The sequence below is a fragment of the Aphanomyces astaci genome, assembly GCF_000520075.1.
Source record: "Aphanomyces astaci strain APO3 unplaced genomic scaffold supercont1.1, whole genome shotgun sequence".
NCBI classification, from domain to species: Eukaryota; Oomycota; class Saprolegniomycetes; order Saprolegniales; family Verrucalvaceae; genus Aphanomyces; species Aphanomyces astaci.
The window spans coordinates 994,252-1,013,201 of NW_009798264.1; the positions used below are offsets into that span (position 1 = coordinate 994,252).

The window sequence follows — 18,950 nt, forward strand, 5'->3', positions numbered from 1 at the left end:
TTAATATTGCCTTCTCGCGTTATCCGGCTGATTGGGCTCACTCGAGGGGGGGGGTGTTGGTTGTGTTTACAGTGTTCTCACGATCCGGTTATTTAACCGAACCACGGGTCCTCTTCATCCGGGTATCCCTTCTTTTCAGGTGTCGCGTGACGGTTTTTAATTCGGCATCTGTAAGCTCAAGTGGTATGGTTCACTTCATCTAAAAACTTCCAACTGGCCAAATTGAAGGGTGGAGGTTTTATTATTTAACGTGCAATTAATGTAGTTAAACCCAAAATCCAGATACGTTAAATACGGATTTCATGCGTTTTATCACTGGAGTTGGAGATTAAAGGTCCCCCTTGCCTCCGGATATTAAATACGGATAAGAGTCACATACAAAAATCAAGATACATTTGAGCGGCCACCCCTCCGGATATTAAATACGGATAAGAGTCACATACAAAAATCAAGATACATTTGAGCGGCCACCCCTATAAATATATCCAAGCGCCCATGTAAAATACCACTAGGTTAAATATCTATTTCTGGACCAATTCATCACCAAATTTGAATCTGAGACGTAGAATTTCTTCACCACATTGAGATCTGTCGATTATACGTCTCAATTTGCTGCAATTTTGAGTAATGAATATGAAATAGAAATCAGAAAATTTTGTGAAAAGTTGGTAGTTTATAGATGATGTGCACCATAGAGCGCCCGATTCGTGACCTGAAAGTCCCGAGTTCAAGTCCACCATTTCGCGACATTTTTCATATTTTTATTTGAACTGGAAGTACACAAATGTCAGGCATTCCAAAATTCTTCCGAGGCATTAACGATGAGCAACTTGCTCATGGACTCATTAAGTTAACCATATTGCCCAGGGTAGTGAAATTTAGCCCGCCTGCGGTGCTGAGGGTAGTTATTGTGCCCGCGAAGGCCCAAAAGTAGTTATTTAGCCCGGGTAGTTATTGTTACCTATACGGTAGAATGTCCCAAACCACTGGGAAGTACCACATGTGTTGACGAGCATCGTAGATTGACCTTTGGGTTGACGCGAATGAACTGAAAGGCATTCAGATTGGGAAATCTCGTCCATCCGAGCGGGTTAAGTAAGACACGTAGAAATACCTCCAAAACGTGTGGTTTGCTTTGGTTGTTGACGAAGCTCTCTGTGAATGTCCAAGACCCAATGATTTAAAGCGCATTTGCATGCGTCCTCGCAGTCAACAACGGGATAATGGCGGCAAGTGAAGCATCGCCCTATCTTGTGGGAGCATGTCATTCAACTCGGTTGGAGCTGTTTCTCGATGATTTAACCTCGCTGTTCTATCCCATCGAGCTTGGGACAATGGGGATTTACTTCCTGGATTGGAGAGTAATCGGAACAAAGTGCAGATGTGATGTCCGAGTACAGTAGTTTTATCAATACGAAAGTACGCATTTTAATGCTTACTCTGATTAAAATCAGCTTTGAGTACTATGGGAACAGCCTTTCGACCGGAAAAGGCCAGAGTGGTTATTAACAATATATAGGATAATTGATTACTTCAAGTACTGTATCTAAGAATATCTGACTAATCATTGAGTTCTACAAGTATGCAAAAACGTTACTGCATTTTTACTGGCAATCCATTGGAAGAAAGAACCAAAATGTGTCCAATGACACGCGCAGGGACGGCCGTTGAATCCATCGAGGGCCCATGCACCATGCAAGTTATCGCGGTTGTTCCGGCCTCCGAAAGCGTGCAAATGGCATGTAAACATGGCCGAATAGTCAAGGGCGCGTTCCGAAATCTCTGTGGCTTACTGAGCTCTGTGGACGAAGTTTGAAAATCATAATATGACCAAAATTTGTACATTCTCCGCTGGCCTGCCTGTTAATAGTATCTTTCTGAGGCATGCGTTTGAGAAGATCGTTCAATTTTTCAACTGGATTTTGTCCAATCAGATGTGGTAGCCAGACTACCCACACACTTGAAATAGTATCACATACCGAAGTACAATGAAAACACCATGTTCTCCTGCATTTTTCGAAATGAAGAATACTAGTACGCAATATTGCAATATCATGATACTATTAATACTTACTACTACGTAGTACTAGTATTAATTGCAGTATTTTTTACTTCGAAGTACTAGCTAGTATGGTGGTATCCTTAATGTGTTCGGACCTGTAGCTTGCCAAGTCAAAGATCGGTTTTTGTCCAATCAAATAGGTCTATATGAAATAAAGTCATTTGATTGGATATAATGATTTGTACATTTTCAGATTGACTGTTTTTTCGAGCGAGCTTCATGACGTCGCTCTCAGAAGAGGAGCGGCCCATCGATGTGTTCCTCGTGGACTTATGTGGAAGCAGTCTAGGTAAGAACTGATCCATCGACTTAGTGTGACGGCAATGCTTACCTTGTGATGATCCTTTGCAGTGAGGTCCGTCAGCGGCATCCATGCCGCGTCGTTCGACACGTTGGTTCGTACGATTCGCCACCCTATCCACTTGCACAGGTTGTTCACGGACATCATTGAGGTCGTCGATGCCGCGCAACAGGTATATGCTTCCCATACATGTTTAGTCTCATGCGTGTCGTTAGAGCGAATTGCTTGACGCGTTGGTGTTCATGGTAAGTTGATAAACTCCATGACGAAGCACTTTACAACTCGACAACGAACAGGTGAAACACGAGTCGTCCAATGCACATGCATGCATCGAGGTGGGGTTCCATCGGTCCATCGTGACCTTTCTCGAGGCAAGGGGGCTATGGCATGGGTTTCCTCGGCCGCTACTGAACCGGCTCCTGTCGCTCCTGTTGCACATTTCGCAGTACTCCATTGCCGTCGACGATATCCGAGCCATGCTGCAAGTGTTTCAATGCGAGCGGTAACGATTTTCTATTCACCCCTTGGTATACTACATCATTCGTCCAACTACTTCCACATGCAGCATGAAGCATGACGAGCCAGACGAAGACGCGGTGACGGCGTACTTGTCGACTCTGGAATTGATGGCGCGAAGTGTCACTGGCCCGTCCACGTACCTGGAGCTGTCCGGAGACCACTCGGGCTTTTCCATCGCGTCGATGGACGCGATTCCATTCCCGTCCGCCGGGTACACGCTGTCGGCATGGCTCCGCGTCGAGTCGGCTCCAGGGCTCAACTCGCCCCTCTTTTCTCTGTGGTACCTATCCCAAGTGATAATTTCGATTATATATAGTACTGTATTATATACATACATACATAAATGCGTGTATTACTTAGTATATATATATATGTATGATATACTACGTACTTCGAAGTAGTAATATATTCATTCATATATATATATTATATACATACATATATCTATGATATATACATATTATATATTTATATCTATCTATGCATCTAATCCAATCCACTCTTTGTGATGATGCAGCGGCGACAGCGGCATTGGCATTGAGATCTCGTTCATGGACACGACATTGGTGGTCAAGGGGTTGGATTCCAAGAAGAACGAGTACAACGAAGTGCAAGTGCCGAATGCGCTCGTCAAGCACCAATGGTCGTGAATGGTGTAGTAAGTTTTCCGACTTATATATAGACGTGTAGGCAATGGATATGCGTCGTGCACACGCATCGCCAGATCCGAGGCTCCAAGCTGGACGTGTACATCAACGGCGACTCGCGGCAGTCGTACCGGTTCAATTACCCCAAAGACGCGACCGTGTCCAAGATGCAGTGCCTTGTCGCTCGAGCCAAACACGATCACAGCAGGTGTCTCAAGGCGCAGCTGGGGCCCGTCGCGTTCTTTTCGCATCCGTTGCAAGCCAGCATTGTGGAAAGGTACATATATATATATATATATATATACTAGTATTTGTACTATTGATTTGGTACTACTTTCCGACCCGATCGATGGAGGGTGTGTGGTTCTCACGCCCCCCTAACCGATCACGATTCACTCCCATTGGTCCATCTGACCAATTGCTTGTCGGGGATTGGCTACATTTGTTTCTTCGTTTTACTTTGAGCTTTATTCTGCGAAATCGTTCAAACCCATGAATTTTCGCGGCGAGATTTGGGATCGGGTTTAAACGAATTGGGGCATTTGTAGCAAATTTAAAAAAACATATTTTTTATACTGTAATAAGAGTCGACTGGTATTGTGCTTTCGAGTGAAATTTCGTGGTGTGGTTTCTCGTTGGAATTTAAATCGATTTGATTGGCTACTTCAGATGAGTTCAAAATTATTAGCCAATCAAAACCTTCTCAATGAAATTCAACAACCAATCCGATTGATTGTGGATCGGTTTGGTCGGCGCGAAATTCGATTGCACCCGCTCCCGAAATTTGTAAATCAAATCGACAATACTACTATGAATAATTTTCGTGCAAGTGAGTGGGTGAATACATATGATTTCGTCAGTCGACAAGGATCTCGATAGTTGATATAACATGGTTTTAGCATCAAATCGTTCAGCGATTACGACAACGTGGTGCTGCAGTACAATGCGTCGGTCGCGTCGTCGCATGTCACGACGTCGTTGGCCTTGCCAAGGTCAGTACTCGTCTCTCATTCCTGCGACATTTTGTTGATCTAGTTAGTAGTAGCACCCTTGCCACGTTGCCAGCTACTACGCCAGCTACGACCACAGGTCCCGATGGACTGCTGTTTGCACTGGACGCGCGTAATTTCGATGTCAAGCGGAATATGCTGTTGGATGCGAGTGGGCACAACCACCACGGGGAGAACAATCACCTGTCGTCGCCGTCGACAATCCGACTGCGCACGACCACGTCGTTCAAAGAGTCCATTTGGCAGATGGGGGGACCCATCGTTTTCTTCCCGTTGCTGCTGCACCCCTCCACCCAATCCGCAGCGTTGACGAGTTGCCAAGCAACTACCTCACGACCGCTAGGGATCTCGAGCGTGCCAAAAGTGATGAGTCTCGTGGCTGAAACCCTCCGCCACTCGTTGATCAACAAGGTATTGAATTTATATACATTAATATATATATATATGGTATTATGTTTTGATCGTACTATGCATTGGGATATTATGTTTTGATTGTGCTTTTGTAGTTTATCTGTCGCCGGACGCAAGCAATCCCGATGATGTCCCTACTCCTGGGGTCGCTCCCTCCAGCGTACCTCACAGCAGAGTTGCTGAGTTCCATCGAACGGCTGTGCAGCGCCGTGTCGTCGGATCGATTCATATCTGACGAAATACATCGGTATTTGCTCTACAATTTCCGCCTCTGGGTACCCGCGTCCCTCAAGATTCAGGTACGATCATATCCCCCGCTCCTTTTGTAGTTGAAATATTCCTGTATATGGTAGAACTCGATTTTCGACAAGCTGCACGTGGCGATCAAGAAGAAGTTTGTGTCGTCGTCCGTCGTGTCGATTCGATACATGCTCCGCCTGCTCTCAACACAGTATCAGACGTCGATTCTGCCGCCAACCGCTGGAACCGGCGGCGGCGGCGGCAGGTCCTCCCACATGCGCGGCCGCATCTTGGAGACGATCCGGATTCTCTTGTACGACCCGGAATCGTGGGCCAAGGCGCAGAGCCAGCGAAAGTACCAGCTCAACAGCATCATCATGGGCGTGTCCAACTCGGTCAACTCGATGGGCGTGTCGTTCGATGCGGCGCGGACGCTGATTTACAGCATGCTCGGCAAGGCCACATTTCCCCAAGGCAACATTGACGACACGATCAAAGGCACGGTTGTGAGCGAGGCAGAGGTACTATATCTATATAATAGTTTATATATATTTGTATTTGTACGGATTCATATGGTTCTAGATGGATGCTGGGGCGATCCCTGAACACGTAGCCGAGACGGACATCCCCGACCTGTTGCAAATTCTGGTGGATTTCTCCGTTACCCCAGCAACGCAGACGGAATTTCTGAGCATTTTCGAGCGCTTGGGGGGGCTCCGCATCTGGCTGCCGTTGATTTCGACGGCGAATGCACAAGTGCGTCGTATGACGTTGCGGCTGTTGCGGACGTACATTGTCATCAAGTGCGACAGTTATCCCAATGCAAACCCAAAGGTAAACACAAACATATATATATTGTATATATATCGACAACCTCGCCATGTTGAAATAAATTTATATATATTTTCTAACTATGACGATATGATAGCCGTCGCTGTCTGCCGTGGATGTGCGCATGATCTTGGATTCGCTGCATGTGGCCGAGTTTCCGCTGCAAATGGGCAGCTTCAACGAACTCGTGTCGTTGGTTTTGGGCATCGATTATGGCGATCCGACGGCAGATCCATTTGCCCTCGTTTCCCACGACCACGCCGAGATGCTGGCCGACAACATCTTGCTCACGAGCAGCATCCGGCATCCGAATATGGTGGTGCCGATGCTGGAACTGATTCAAAAGTGCCACCTCCACGTCCGCTGGGTCGGCCTCGAGTGCTTTAAGCTGCTGCTATCCGATGACAACGTCGAAGGTGCTTTGAATCGACGCGTGTTTCTCGCGTGTTATGCCACCCAAGGCTACGCGCCGTACCCCGTCGAAGTGTTCTTTGCGAGCTTTGTCACAGACGCCCCACAGCTCCCAGCAAGCGACAACTCGTTTGCTGAAGCGTTCTCGTCCGTGTCGACGACTGGTATTGTGCTTTCGAGTGAAATGTCGTGTTGTGGTTTCTCGTTGGAATTTAAATCGATTTGATTGGCTACTTCAGATGAGCTCAACATTATTAGCCAATCAAAACCCATTTCTCAATGAAATTCAACCAATCAGATCGATTGTATATCAAATCGACAATAGTATAATCGTCTTTGATTTACGCAAAAGCTATCGATGTTCGATTCTTTGACTTTTGTAAAGATCATCCATAGTATCACACTAATTTCAGTCACACACTAATTCGATGCATTGAATATATTGGTCGAAGTGTGTGTGTTTGATTGGCTACTTGAGATTTTTTATCTGGGTTTTGATTGGTCGTATATCGATTGTCTGCCGATTTGGTGATTCTGGTCACATATTCGATTGAGAGCGCAAACACTCCAATTTTGAATCTATCGACGTGACAATATGACTATATCTACTCGACTAGCGAGTCGATATATATATATCTTTTGTTGAAAGATATATAACCATCTACGTAGGCTTGCGTGACGTGCCGATTCTGCGGCTGCGAGAGTTGATGGCGAATGTGGATCTAGCAGACGATGCGCGTCTTGGCGCTGCGATGTCGCTGCTATTGCTTGGCGACCACCAGTCTCTGTTCGACTTGCTCTCGAACGACAGCGCCAAGTGCGACCAATACCGCCGCTATAAGCAGTTGGCCAAGGACAACACTTTGCTTTCGAATCGATTCAAAACCGGGATGCGCATGCTCCTGAGTTCAATCGCTCGATCTCGTACCCAGGAGCATGTAGTGGCCACGTGCATGGACGTGATGGCCCACATGATCGTCGTCGACATGAAAACGAACGAGGCGGCGTACGAACTGGTGCTCCATCCATTCAAACTCGTGCCGAATCAGCCGCACGTGGTGATGACGTGGCTCAAAGTGCTCGTGGATCGACTGGGTGCCCTTGTCGACTCGCACATGCCGCCCAAGGGGTCGCTCTGCTGGCGCAATCTCGACAACATTTGCTCGATCGCGACGTCGGTCGTGCTGCATTTTGATCCGTGGGCCAGCGTCACGACGACGGCGTGCCAGCGGGAGTCCCTCGTCGACGAAGACGATGGGAGAACGGCGGCGGCCGTGTTTTGGAAGGCCAAGGACGAGTACGCCAAGGAACGCGAATTGAGCGACGCCATCTTGAACGTGTGGCACAAGTGTGCGTCTAGTCTCAGCTGCGACGTGGACGCGTCGTTTGGCCGAACCGCCCAACCCCGGCTGAGCTTGTCCAGCAGTCAAGTGCCCGTGGCCACCCGCAGCTCCCCGAGCACCGGCGCCGCCGCCAAACGAAACTCGATCAAGGACCAGTCCCAACCTCCGACAATCGCCCCGTCGTCGCTGCGGCAGTTCCCCGGTGGTGCCATGCGTCAGATCCTAGCGTTGATCCTGCGGTCCATGTACATGGCCATCAAAGACCAAGACATGTTTTTACATTCTCACGGCGAGTACAACGAAGAGGACGAAGATGAGGAAGATGAGGAAGACGAGGATGAGAGTCCAGCGCCCCGCCGACGGAGCCGCGTCAACTCAACCGTCGCGTTGGACGCTGTGTTTGCCGCCAAGCTGGCAAAACTCGACTACTTTGTCGAGCTGCTCCAGTTGAACCAACAGAACTACGTGCCGGCGAAAGAAGACGCGTCGTTGGTGCATTGGCTCGCGCTGGAACTGCGCCATCTCATGGAGGAAGCGGGCCGGCTTAGTGTGCACGAGCCACGTTGGACAGACGGGGCTCGCCGATGCGCCGAGGTACTATTGTACATTTCCCCAACATTTAGACTTGTGATTTGCCAAATTTATCGAGTGTTTGCATTGAATTTTCTATGTCTGAAGTTGTCCGGGGGGGATTGTAATCTCACACTAATTCAAGTCACACACTAATAAGATGTGCATGATGGTGTCCTGCAATCTGATTGGCTAAATGCTTTTGCCGATTGATCTTGTGTGCATTTCGTTCTGTCAATTCATTCGCCATGTCGGTCCCGTTTCGAATAATGACCCAGTCAATACTGTAGTCCTTGCAAGCAACTGTTGTATTTTTACCCAAAATTGGTCAACTTTAGTGCGGAATCGTCAAATCTGTCGATCGATTCTTCGTTGTACTGAATGTTGTATGTAAAAAGGTGTCAACTGTGGTGATTTCGTATCACACTAATTGAAGTCACACACTAATTAAACGTTGATGATATGGTTTTCTGCAATCTGATTGGCTAAATGCTTTTGCCGATTGATCTTGTGTGCATTTCGTTCTGTCGATTCATTCATTCGCCATGTCGGTCCAGTTTCGAATAAACACCAAGCAATCAATACCTGCTGTAAATAGTAGTACAGTCATGTGAATCCCAAGTGGCGACTGACAGTGTTGTTTGATGGTCTAGTTTGTGTCGCGAGTATTATTGCAAAACACGCAAAACGTGGTGACTTCGGTCGACCACGTGCGAGCGTTGCTGGATCGACAAGAGTTTGAGTTGACAGACACTGAAGTCGGTCGGCGGGACCTGTTTTACCACGAGTATTTGGAAACGTCGCAAGAAATTCGCCACAAGAAAAAGTCGCATGTGCTGGCGGTGGTCGAGTATGAGCGGGAATGCGCCAAGCAGGCCGTGGACGTGGTCTTGGCCTCTGGTATTCAAGTACGACATGAGCATCACATTACCATGTTTGACCTCTCACATGTGTTTGGCAGGTCCGGCCTTCCACCGACCCCGTCTGGCTGCAACGGGTCCATGCTAAGGACGTCGACGACTGGATGAAGCTGGAGCGCGTGCTCCGCTGGAACATCCGACACGTGTGGTCCGTCGATTCGTTGAGCCAGGCCACCAAGTGGCAGCTCGACTCGTTCACGTCGTCCAAGTGGATGCGCTGTCGCCTCTTGCCCGACGTTGACAAGGTGCACCCGTACAAGAAGCTCGCCAGGACCATCAACAACTCTTTGTACGACGCCCTCGTTAACGACACGTTGGCGTCGACGCCAGCCATCCTCGTCTTACCACCAAGTGCCGACGACGACTTGGACGACGACAATCAGCATACACTTGACGTGGACGACGACCGCGTCCACGTTGTCATGGGAAGGTCCACCGACGACGACTTGGACGACTTAGACGACATGGTCGACATGGTCGAGGGAGATGTGATGGAGAACGTGCAATTATCCCTTCCGAGATCGTCGCGCGATGATACGTCCATGCTGGGGAGTGTACCGACGGCGGCATCTCCCATGGCGTCGTCTGTCGAGATTTCTGGTGCAGTGTCCTCTCCCCCTCCTCTGGCTGAAGTTGAACCAGTGAAACGGGCGTCCATGTCGTCCCGATTTGTGACAGGGTTGCGCTTGCCGATGTTTTCGACCAAAAAAGTAGACAAGGTGGAAAGCAGTGGTGCCAAACAACCCGTAGACGACGTCGCTCCTGACCACGAAGGCGGTGTTGTGCCAACCGACAATGCTGCAAGGGTACCGTCTCCTGCCGACGACAAGCCGCCGAAAAAGCTCATCACGAGGGGCAGCTTTCGAACGATGGCGTACATCGTCCTCCCCGAGGGCCGCGTGGTCCGTGGCATGTTCCGGTTGGGATCAATGAGCATCGTGTTTGAAGGAGAAGCGATCGTCGACGAACAAGAAGACAGTCGCGCCAGTAGCATCGTGCTGCTCAAGCGCCGGATCTTTGGCATGCGCGTGATCAAGTCCATTTACCGCCGGCGCTTCAACTTGGACATTCTGTGCGGGATGGAAATTTACTTTGTCGACGGCACGTCTCTTCTGATTGGGTAGGACCACTGTATCATATTTATCCATAGACTAAGCTTACTCGGTCTGATGTGTGTGTTTTACTCCCTTTGACTAGATTCGAGACTAGCCATGACGTGGACACGGCATTTGCCATCATTCGACAGCGCAAACCGCCTTGTTTGGTCTCGACCAAGCGACTGCTCACTGGGGATCGACTCGTGCAAAGCTCCCACTGGCATGCCACGGCCAAGTGGGTGCGTCGAGAGATTTCCACGTTCGAGTACCTCATGCTTCTCAACGTTGCGGCCGCTCGCTCGTACAACGACATCACGCAATATCCAAGTACTGTACATACATCCATCGCCTTTTCCAAACAAGCAAAAAAGCCTCTGACGTTCGTGTGCTGTAGTTTTCCCGTGGGTATTGAGTGACTACGCGTCGGCCCAGTTGGACTTGGAGGATCCTGCGACGTTTCGAGACTTTACCAAACCGATTGGCGCCCAATCTCCCCACGGGGTTCAAGCTGCGACCCAACGGTATCACTCCACCACGGCCGAGTTTCCGTACCATTTCGGTGCTTCGTATTCGAGCCAAGCTGCCGTCTTGACGTACTTGATGCGCATGGCGCCATTCACCCAAGCGTCCAATGCGTTGCCCGAAAGCAGCCTGCAACCATTGTCGTCCATTGCAGCAATGTGGGAACGCTGCACGACTTCCGTGGGGTACGTACGACCTTTCCCAATATATATATATGCCATGTATGCAAAAAGCTTCACGTAATAATGCACACACAAACGACGCTAGCTGGGAACTCGTGCCTGAACTGTACATGACGGCGGAAGGCCTCTTGTCTGCCGAGTTTGGCAATGTCGTGTTGCCACCATGGGCCAATGAGTCGGTGGACACGTTCATTCGACTGCATCGGCAGGCGCTGGAAAGCGATTACGTGTCGATGCACTTGCACAGTTGGATCGACTTGGTGTTTGGGACGTCCCAGCGCGGGCCGGACGCTGTGGACAGCCTCAACGTGTTTCATCCCGTGTGCTACCCCGACGGACTCAACCTGAACCTGCTGGACCTGAACACGAGAAAGCAGTTTGCAGAGCGCGGGACGATCCCCGTGCAGTTGTTCAAGGCGCGCCACCCCCGACGACTCACGGTGGACGAATCGCTCGAAGCCAGGTAGGTTGTTCAATATGACATCTTTCACACTATTTGGACACTCACCATGGTGTAGGTATCCCGCGTCGCATGCGGTGGCGAGTTTGTCGTCGCGAAGTCAAGTGCGTCGATACGACGTCTCCTCCCGCCATGACATGGCTCTGTCCAGCGTTCGGTTTTCATCGGCCACCGCCACGGTAGCTATTTAAATACATATATACTAGTGTATTTTATATATATATTGTATGTTTGAATGATATTTACATATTTTTGTTGTAACGATATATTTAATGATATATATATATATATATTTGCTTTAACGTGTGGGACATAGGGTGGAGGGATGGGAGCGATGACCAAGTCTGTCAAGGCCAAAGTGTCGGACAATACTTTGGTGTCTTCTGCACCCGTGGAAGTCCATGGCAGCATCGTCTACTCGTGCGACGAAACGGGGCTGGTGCTGGCCAAACGGTACCAGAATTCCACTCCCGATGCGACCAAGGGGGTCCCCTTTACCCTGCAAGACGTCGAGCAGTGGTGGCGCCTTCCCGCAATGTGTTCGATCGTCGACGGCATGGTCTACTACGAGCACATGATCAGTTGCGGGTACTGCAATTGGGTACATATACGATGTCCATCTTAACTTGTTTTTTCAAGGTACTTTGACGGAAGCTGGCGCATCCACTGGTCTGCTGACGGGGAATTGCTGCAACGCATTGCGTTCCACAAGCAGAAGATCTTGTGTATGGCTCGCAGCGAAGACGACGTCACGGGTGACGTGGCGCTCGCATTTGGCAGCGAAGACTGCACCATTTCGGTAGGTCATCGATACCTTTCCTTCGTTAAAATGCATGATTGGTTGTAGGTGTGGGCCATCTCCAAGTTTGCCGCGAGTCGATCGCGGCGGATGTTTCTATCGACGGCCAAGAAGGAACTGCCTGTGGGCAACTTGCCGTGGGTGCTCCTTGTAGGGCATTCGCGACCTGTGGTCACTGTGGCCATCAACGTAAGTGCCCTGACGACTCTGTCGCATAACAATATTGTCCTTTTACGTGTAAAATTTGGTTGACTTTTGTGCTGATTCTTTGCCAAATCGATCGATCAATTCTTTGTCCTGACGTTTGTATGCAACCAACGTCCATTGTCACACTAATTTCAGTCACACACTAATTCGATGATGAATTATTCGAAGAGCCGATTTGATTCTTGATTCGTGTACTGTGTTTTGATTGGTCGTATATCGATTGTCTGCACATTTGGCGATTCTGGTCATTGACTCCAATTTCGAATCGACAACATCGCATGTCATGTGTACTAGGTGGAGCTGGACGTGGTCGCGAGCACGTGCACGGGCCACACGCTGCTGCTGCACTCGCTCCGGACATCGTGTCCTCTTCACGCGATGGACTTGTCCGTGCCAACCATCCAGCGCACGTCGCTGCACCTGACGATATCTGCGCAAGGATCCATCTTGTGCCACGCCATCCACGATGCGAACCAGCTCAACTCGGACACCAACTGGCGCGCGTCGTCGACGCAGTCGGAGCTGCTTCTGGTCTCTCTGAACGGCCGCGTCATGTCCCGAGTGACGCTTTCCTCCCCCGACAACCGCCCCATGACGCTGCTGCAGCGCGGGGTCACGTTCACTCGCTGCGGGGAGTTCGTTGTGACCGCCAACGCCACCCGCGACGGCGGCGGCATCGAAGTGCGCCCCATCGGCGACTTGAACTCGTGTGTCCGCCGGATTGAAACCAACCGGTCGTCCGTGCTCACGTGCTTTGGACTGTCCCAAGATGAGCGGTAAGTGTGTTGATCCCAACGAAAAGGCACTGTCGAACGTGTCGCCAATATTGAATTCATGTGTAGATGCGTGGTGGCGGGGTACGAAGACGGATCGCTGGTCATGTTTGCCTTGCATTACGGCATCAGTGACCAAGGCCGACTGCTCAGCGACAAGCGGGCGCGGGAGGTGGAAGCCGCCGCGTTTGCCCGCGCCACGACCTCAAACGTCGCCCAGCCTGAAGTCACGACGTTGTCCGTGCCGCCAGGCCTCGAACTGGACCCGATCATCCTAACCAACCTCACAAATGTATTTTTGAAACTCAAGCGACCGTGCGTGGCCGACGACGTCGAGTTCGAGCAGCTCTTGCGGCAGTTCTGGGGCGCGGTGTACCCCCCCATGGACATTTTGAACGGTATGTTTATGTCGTTAGCAATACTTTCTGACGTTGCTGGGGGGGGTTGCTCCAGAAGAGGACATCAAGTACGAGCGAGTGGGGGCATCGTGGAGTCGGCTGGGCTTTCAACGGCCCGACCCCACGACGGATTTCCGTGCGGGCGGCATCTTGAGTTTGCACTGCCTCGTGTCATTCGCTTCGAAATACCCCACCGAGGTACACAACTGTACATATCGTCGAACCTAATATATATATATATACAATATATCATTATTTGGATAGGTAAAACGCATGACGTCGAGTCAAATCCCCGGCTCCCACGAGCACACATACCCGTGGGGTCCCGTGGCGATCAACATCACGTGCATGATGGCGTCTCGGCTGTGGGGGGCCGACGGCCAGCTGCACAAAGACAGGGAGAACCTCTGGCCAGTGTTTGCCAGCCCCGACGCGTTTTACGTCATGTTTGCCGAAGGTACTCGTCTTAATGGAGTGTCAACGACGCGAATTAGTGTGATGTGAATGACACTAATTGTTGTTTGTAGCGTTTCTGCTGTTTGATTGCGCGTGGTACACCATGAACGCGCAGTACAGTTCGTTTTCCGGTGCGTACGCTGCGATTGTTGGTTGGCAACTTGACGGTTTTGCTTGATTTGTGGCAGGGGTGATGGAAGCTATCACAAATGACGTGATGGTCGTGCTCAAGGACAACCATGGATCGCTCGATGAATTCCAGCGATCCATTCGAGCTCGAGCCGCTGCGCTGGAAACCAGTGCCACGCCTCAACCGCCTTCAACGACGACGACTGAACCGGCGGTCGATTCGGCAGTGGTGACAGACAACTTGATCACGTTCTCGCCGCCGTCGTCCCCACTTCCGTCCGGACCTCCCCCAAGCGATATTTTCAGTTTATTGCAGTTCTCCCCCCCGAAACCGATGCCATTGGTGGACCCATTTGCTGAAATTAGGGATCCATTTGCATCGCCCGCCCCATTTCCAGGCACTAGTCCACTAGACGTGATGGCCTTGCCGACGGAAACCCTTCCCCCACAACCCCCTTCGTATCCTGCGAGCAATGATCCGTTTTCTCCTCGCAACATGCACCAAGGCGGTCCGTTGGACTACACAGATGACCCGTTCGCGGGTCTTTAACGTCGCAGTTGCATATATAAAACAAATTTGTTTGATACAGTACTTCGTGTCAAATAATGTACTATTAATAGTACTCATTTATATTGGATCCAACTTATTTGTAGCAATACTATTAATATTAATAGTCATATTACTATTAGTAGTACTACTTACTGTACGTAGTGCTCCGGAGTACATACTACGGTACGTAGTTATGACCTTTCGCGCTTTATCCGGACGTTGCCTGTTCGTGCCGTATCTTGAAGGGTCACACACATTTCCATACTTTCTGTGTGTTCGATGAACTACGGCATCCTTCACAACCGACGGACGAAAGGCGGCAAACCACATGGACCAAGTGCGGGGCCTATTCCGCTCCAACGCATCGCAAGCCAAATGGGCGTGGACCCTGCTGAATTAGGGGCCGAAGCCCAGAACATTTGGAGTATGCTGGACGACATGTCTCAAAACGACCCCCAGGCGTACCGCGAGTTTATTGCAAACCAAGTGACGGACGAAAGCAAGGCCGCGCGAAAGAAATTCACGCCGACGCCAGGCTTCGTGGTCAAGTACCATACGGTCCAAGGAAGCACCAGGCAAAAGTTGTTTATGAATTGCTGTAGCCACGGCTGTGTGGCGATTCCGAAAAACCCCAACAACGGCAAAGACGTTCCCAACGACACCCGCATGGTTCCGTCGACGAGCAACCTGGAAATCCCACTCGCTATCGGAGAGCTCCGGTCGCTGGCCATTCAAGATGAGACGTGTCATGTCGTGGATGCAGTATTCCATCCATGGGTTCTCGAGCGAGCGCAATGGGACTCCAAGTTCAAGGCAGATGCCATGCAACTGGCGAGCACATGGGTCGAAAAGGAGAAAGGCATCACGCTGATACCACCGGGCAAAGTGATCAAGAGCTTGTACAAAGGCGGAACTGGGAGTGGAGCCAATGTCATCGCCCATGATTTCATCGTAGCCGACGAGGCCGGATCGGACAAGGACAACAACGCCAGTCCCAAACGAAAAGCTGCGGCAGCAACTGCAGGACAAGCGACGCCACCGATTAAGCCATCCCCGCCGTCCGTTTTGCAAACCCCCACCGATGTGTTGAGAAGCCTCGGTCCGCTGTCGAATCAAGATGCCGTGGACAACAACGACGATGAACAAGCCAACTTTAGCATGAAGCTACCGTCCACCCCAGCTGTCAAGAAGAAGCCTCTCATTGAAATCGTCGGCGAGCCCTCGCCTTCGACCAATATCCCTACAAGCTCAATTAACTCTAAAGGAAGAACGAAGAAGGTGGCCACAGTCGTGCAGAAAGGGTTCTTGAACAAGGCGACCAAAGCACCATTATATCCATCGGGGTCCTCAGAAGGTCATCCCTCGTCGGCATATGTGAATTTGCTCCATCGAAGCAAAGTTGTGGACATGAACAATATGCCGCCACCGGCTCCGACCCAAAGCTACCATCAACCTGCCAACGTGTCCAAGAAGCCTGCCCGCGAGAACGAAGTGGTAGATGTCGAGTTTGACCAGTTGTGTCTCGAAGCCGAGCCCGAGCTGCTCGACCGAAGCCAAGCCGACGCCAACCCGTTCTTGAACGAACAACTGACAAACTTCTTGATGGGGAAGATCTAGCTCCCAAGTTCTATGTCAAGCATGAAAAGTAACGATGTCGTATTCACTTGAGATCGAAAGGCACATCCTGCCTGTCGTCCAACGTCTTCCAGCCGCATTATGACGTGCGCAAGGACAACAATCGATTTCGCCATCAATGTTTACAATAATATGTCGATCGATAGACATCGACAAGGACAAGTGTTCGTCACCATGCATTCCTACTATACGTATATGTAGTACGAATGCCAGTTAAAAGTCCCAACGAGTGGAGATGCTCTAATATATGCATGTACACAATCGGCTCGCTACAGTAAATGTATCTGCCTCAGGAATGAAGCCCAGTCAACTCAATGATGAATGAGCTGGTATTTCGAATCAACAAGTACTTGTGCTCACGTGGCCAAGCAGCGTGTGTTTGTTGCCAAGGCAGGGGCGAGGACAAGGTTGAGAGGTTACTGTACTCTAACGTTAGCGCATGTTAGTTGCGCTACGTTTCTCTTTCGCGCATGATTTGCTTTTGTACGCAGTGTGCCATGTGGCATCACGACTAACAAATACTACTACGTAGGTACTACTGTAGTACTAATACTAGTACTACTATTTATAGTAACCTCTCATATAGCATACCACTGTAGAGGGACGAGAGGATTCAATGTCGGAGACAATGACCATCACTCTCTCGTCCGAGCTGAATTCACTTGACGGAAGTATGACTGACCACAGCACAAGTATTTGCGTGACTCCATGTCACCACATGGTGGCATTTTCCGGCGGCGGCGGCAGACTTCGGCGGCAACAACAATGATGCGGCTTATGACAAGCCGCTTATCTCATGGGCTCCTGCTTGCTTTGTAGCGATGGAAGACAACTCTGGAGATGTTGGGGCACTAAATAAGGTCATATTGTTTATACTAGTTTCAACTTCCAGCGATTGTAAATAGGGTTTGAGGTGTGTGCTTAAAGAGAGGGCGCGGGGAATACGCGCGATGAGCGCAGCAGCAGCGCGTCCAACTTGGACGGCTTCGACGCGACGACTGGGGACCGGTCGTCCGCTTCGTCGGCCAAGACTATCACAGAGGGGACGTCAGCAAAGCTGACTTTCTTCGTGTGCGAGCAAGGACGTTTGGTGGATGGGGTCAGTTGCGACTCGATCAAGGCACGGTCCATGCTGAGTTTTTGGCACTTGAGGTTGAAGCGGCGCATGTACACTTCCGACGCTTTGAGGAGCGCAATGGCTTCATCTGGCTTGTTGTCGTGCCACAGCTGCGCGCCCTGTTCCTTCGAGAGCACGGTTGCCTTCCACAGCAGTTGGATGTCGCGAACAGCATTTGCGTAGCACTCGCCGATGGCCGCGGCGTCCAGCGTGTTCGAGTCATTGCGGATGGTTTCGGCGACCTGCCACTTGGCGCTTTCCCACAGGCTGGCGGGAGACACGGTCAATTCCTTGTGGGTAGCTTGCTTGACCACGAGAACACTGATGCGCGCAAACGCAATCGAAATGAACTTGAAGCACTTGGCTTCGGTTTGAAGGCCCAAGCTGTGCAAGATGGCCAATTCCTTGGCAATGGCAATCAAGTTCTTCTCGATGACCACGTTGTTCATGTCGGAGAGGCACGCTTCCGCCAACAGGCCCTTGAGTTTGGTCGAGTACGACACCTCTTCGAGGTTCTTGCTCTCTGGTCGACGACGCTTGCGCGACATGGTGACGGACTCGGTCAAGTCTACGAGGGTACTAGAGGACATGGGGTATGCGGAGGCGCGGGACACATCGAGGAGCGACATGTTGGATGCACGAGGTCGAGATCAATAATGATCTTTGCCTCCACCACCACATGAAAATAGAAACGATTCACACTGGCATTTTCGATCGGCCAACCAATATGCGTATTAAATTTCATAGGAAAAACCTGGCCAACGGTGAGAATTCCGTCGATATGATTGGGCCAAAGCAGAACGTCCAGAGGCTTCTGGCGTACGAATATTAATTTACAAGGGATGTCCGTCGCCACGCAAGAAATTTCAGACCACTGAATTCGCGGGTTGTAGACACTGCCACATTGAGTTTTTTCGAGAATACGTTTTTTTGTACGACGTCGTAAGTTTTATATCGCGTTTGGGTTGGGCCAAAGGCAACAACGTCGCCGTTGCAACCACTCGAAGGCATATCGTACCGGTACACAATGCATCACGCACTTTCATTCGTGAAAGCTATATATGGTAATGTTGCAGATGCAAGCATCCCACTATGTGCTGGTCAAGGAGGTGGTTAGACTTGGTGACTTTTACGACACCATGACTTCCTGACTTCCTGAGTGTGGACGACAGGGTTTTACTTGGTGTTTATTCATTTAACGCGATGGCGTTAAACGCTCCAAGTTCAACTACAAATTTCGAAAACTGCAATTTACAAAATAACGTTAGCGAGTACCACTCCTCGGAATTTCAATTGATACAGGATTTCTATGCACCAATGCAATTGCTTCAAGTTGCACCATGGTTACACATGGGATCGT

At 50.1% G+C, this 18,950-nt stretch overlaps 3 protein-coding genes across 7 annotated transcripts; 2 read left to right on the forward strand and 1 right to left on the reverse strand.

The window, feature by feature from the left end:
• Positions 1-2,262: 2,262 nt before the first annotated feature.
• Positions 2,263-14,927, forward strand: H257_00349 (hypothetical protein). Of its 5 annotated transcripts, none has more exons than XM_009822984.1 (29): positions 2,263-2,351; positions 2,414-2,535; positions 2,579-2,608; positions 2,660-2,865; positions 2,929-3,162; positions 3,400-3,525; positions 3,573-3,806; positions 4,429-4,521; positions 4,572-4,950; positions 5,046-5,249; positions 5,304-5,711; positions 5,773-6,024; positions 6,119-6,596; positions 7,102-8,369; positions 8,999-9,253; positions 9,307-10,385; positions 10,463-10,689; positions 10,757-11,069; positions 11,152-11,529; positions 11,585-11,705; positions 11,843-12,114; positions 12,166-12,325; positions 12,374-12,514; positions 12,827-13,308; positions 13,375-13,703; positions 13,762-13,901; positions 13,968-14,160; positions 14,231-14,290; positions 14,348-14,927. In XM_009822984.1, the coding sequence occupies exons 1-29, from the start codon at positions 2,282-2,284 to the stop codon at positions 14,836-14,838; spliced, it is 8,745 nt and encodes a 2,914-aa protein (XP_009821286.1). In that variant the 5' UTR covers positions 2,263-2,281; the 3' UTR covers positions 14,839-14,927. The 5 variants fall into 5 exon arrangements, with proteins under 5 accessions (XP_009821286.1, XP_009821285.1, XP_009821287.1 ...); XM_009822983.1 differs by having other exon boundaries at positions 4,575-4,950; positions 13,759-13,901; XM_009822985.1 differs by having other exon boundaries at positions 4,575-4,950.
• A 175-nt stretch (positions 14,928-15,102) lies between these two features.
• H257_00350 (hypothetical protein) lies at positions 15,103-16,587 on the forward strand. The gene has a single exon (XM_009822988.1). It carries the CDS (start codon positions 15,118-15,120, stop codon positions 16,453-16,455), a length of 1,338 nt encoding a protein of 445 aa, XP_009821290.1. The 5' UTR covers positions 15,103-15,117; the 3' UTR covers positions 16,456-16,587.
• Positions 16,588-17,316: 729 nt separating this feature from the next.
• H257_00351 (hypothetical protein) lies at positions 17,317-18,295 on the reverse strand. Its single transcript, XM_009822989.1, has one exon. It carries the CDS (start codon positions 18,217-18,219, stop codon positions 17,395-17,397), a length of 825 nt encoding a protein of 274 aa, XP_009821291.1. The 5' UTR covers positions 18,220-18,295; the 3' UTR covers positions 17,317-17,394.
• Positions 18,296-18,950: the final 655 nt, after the last annotated feature.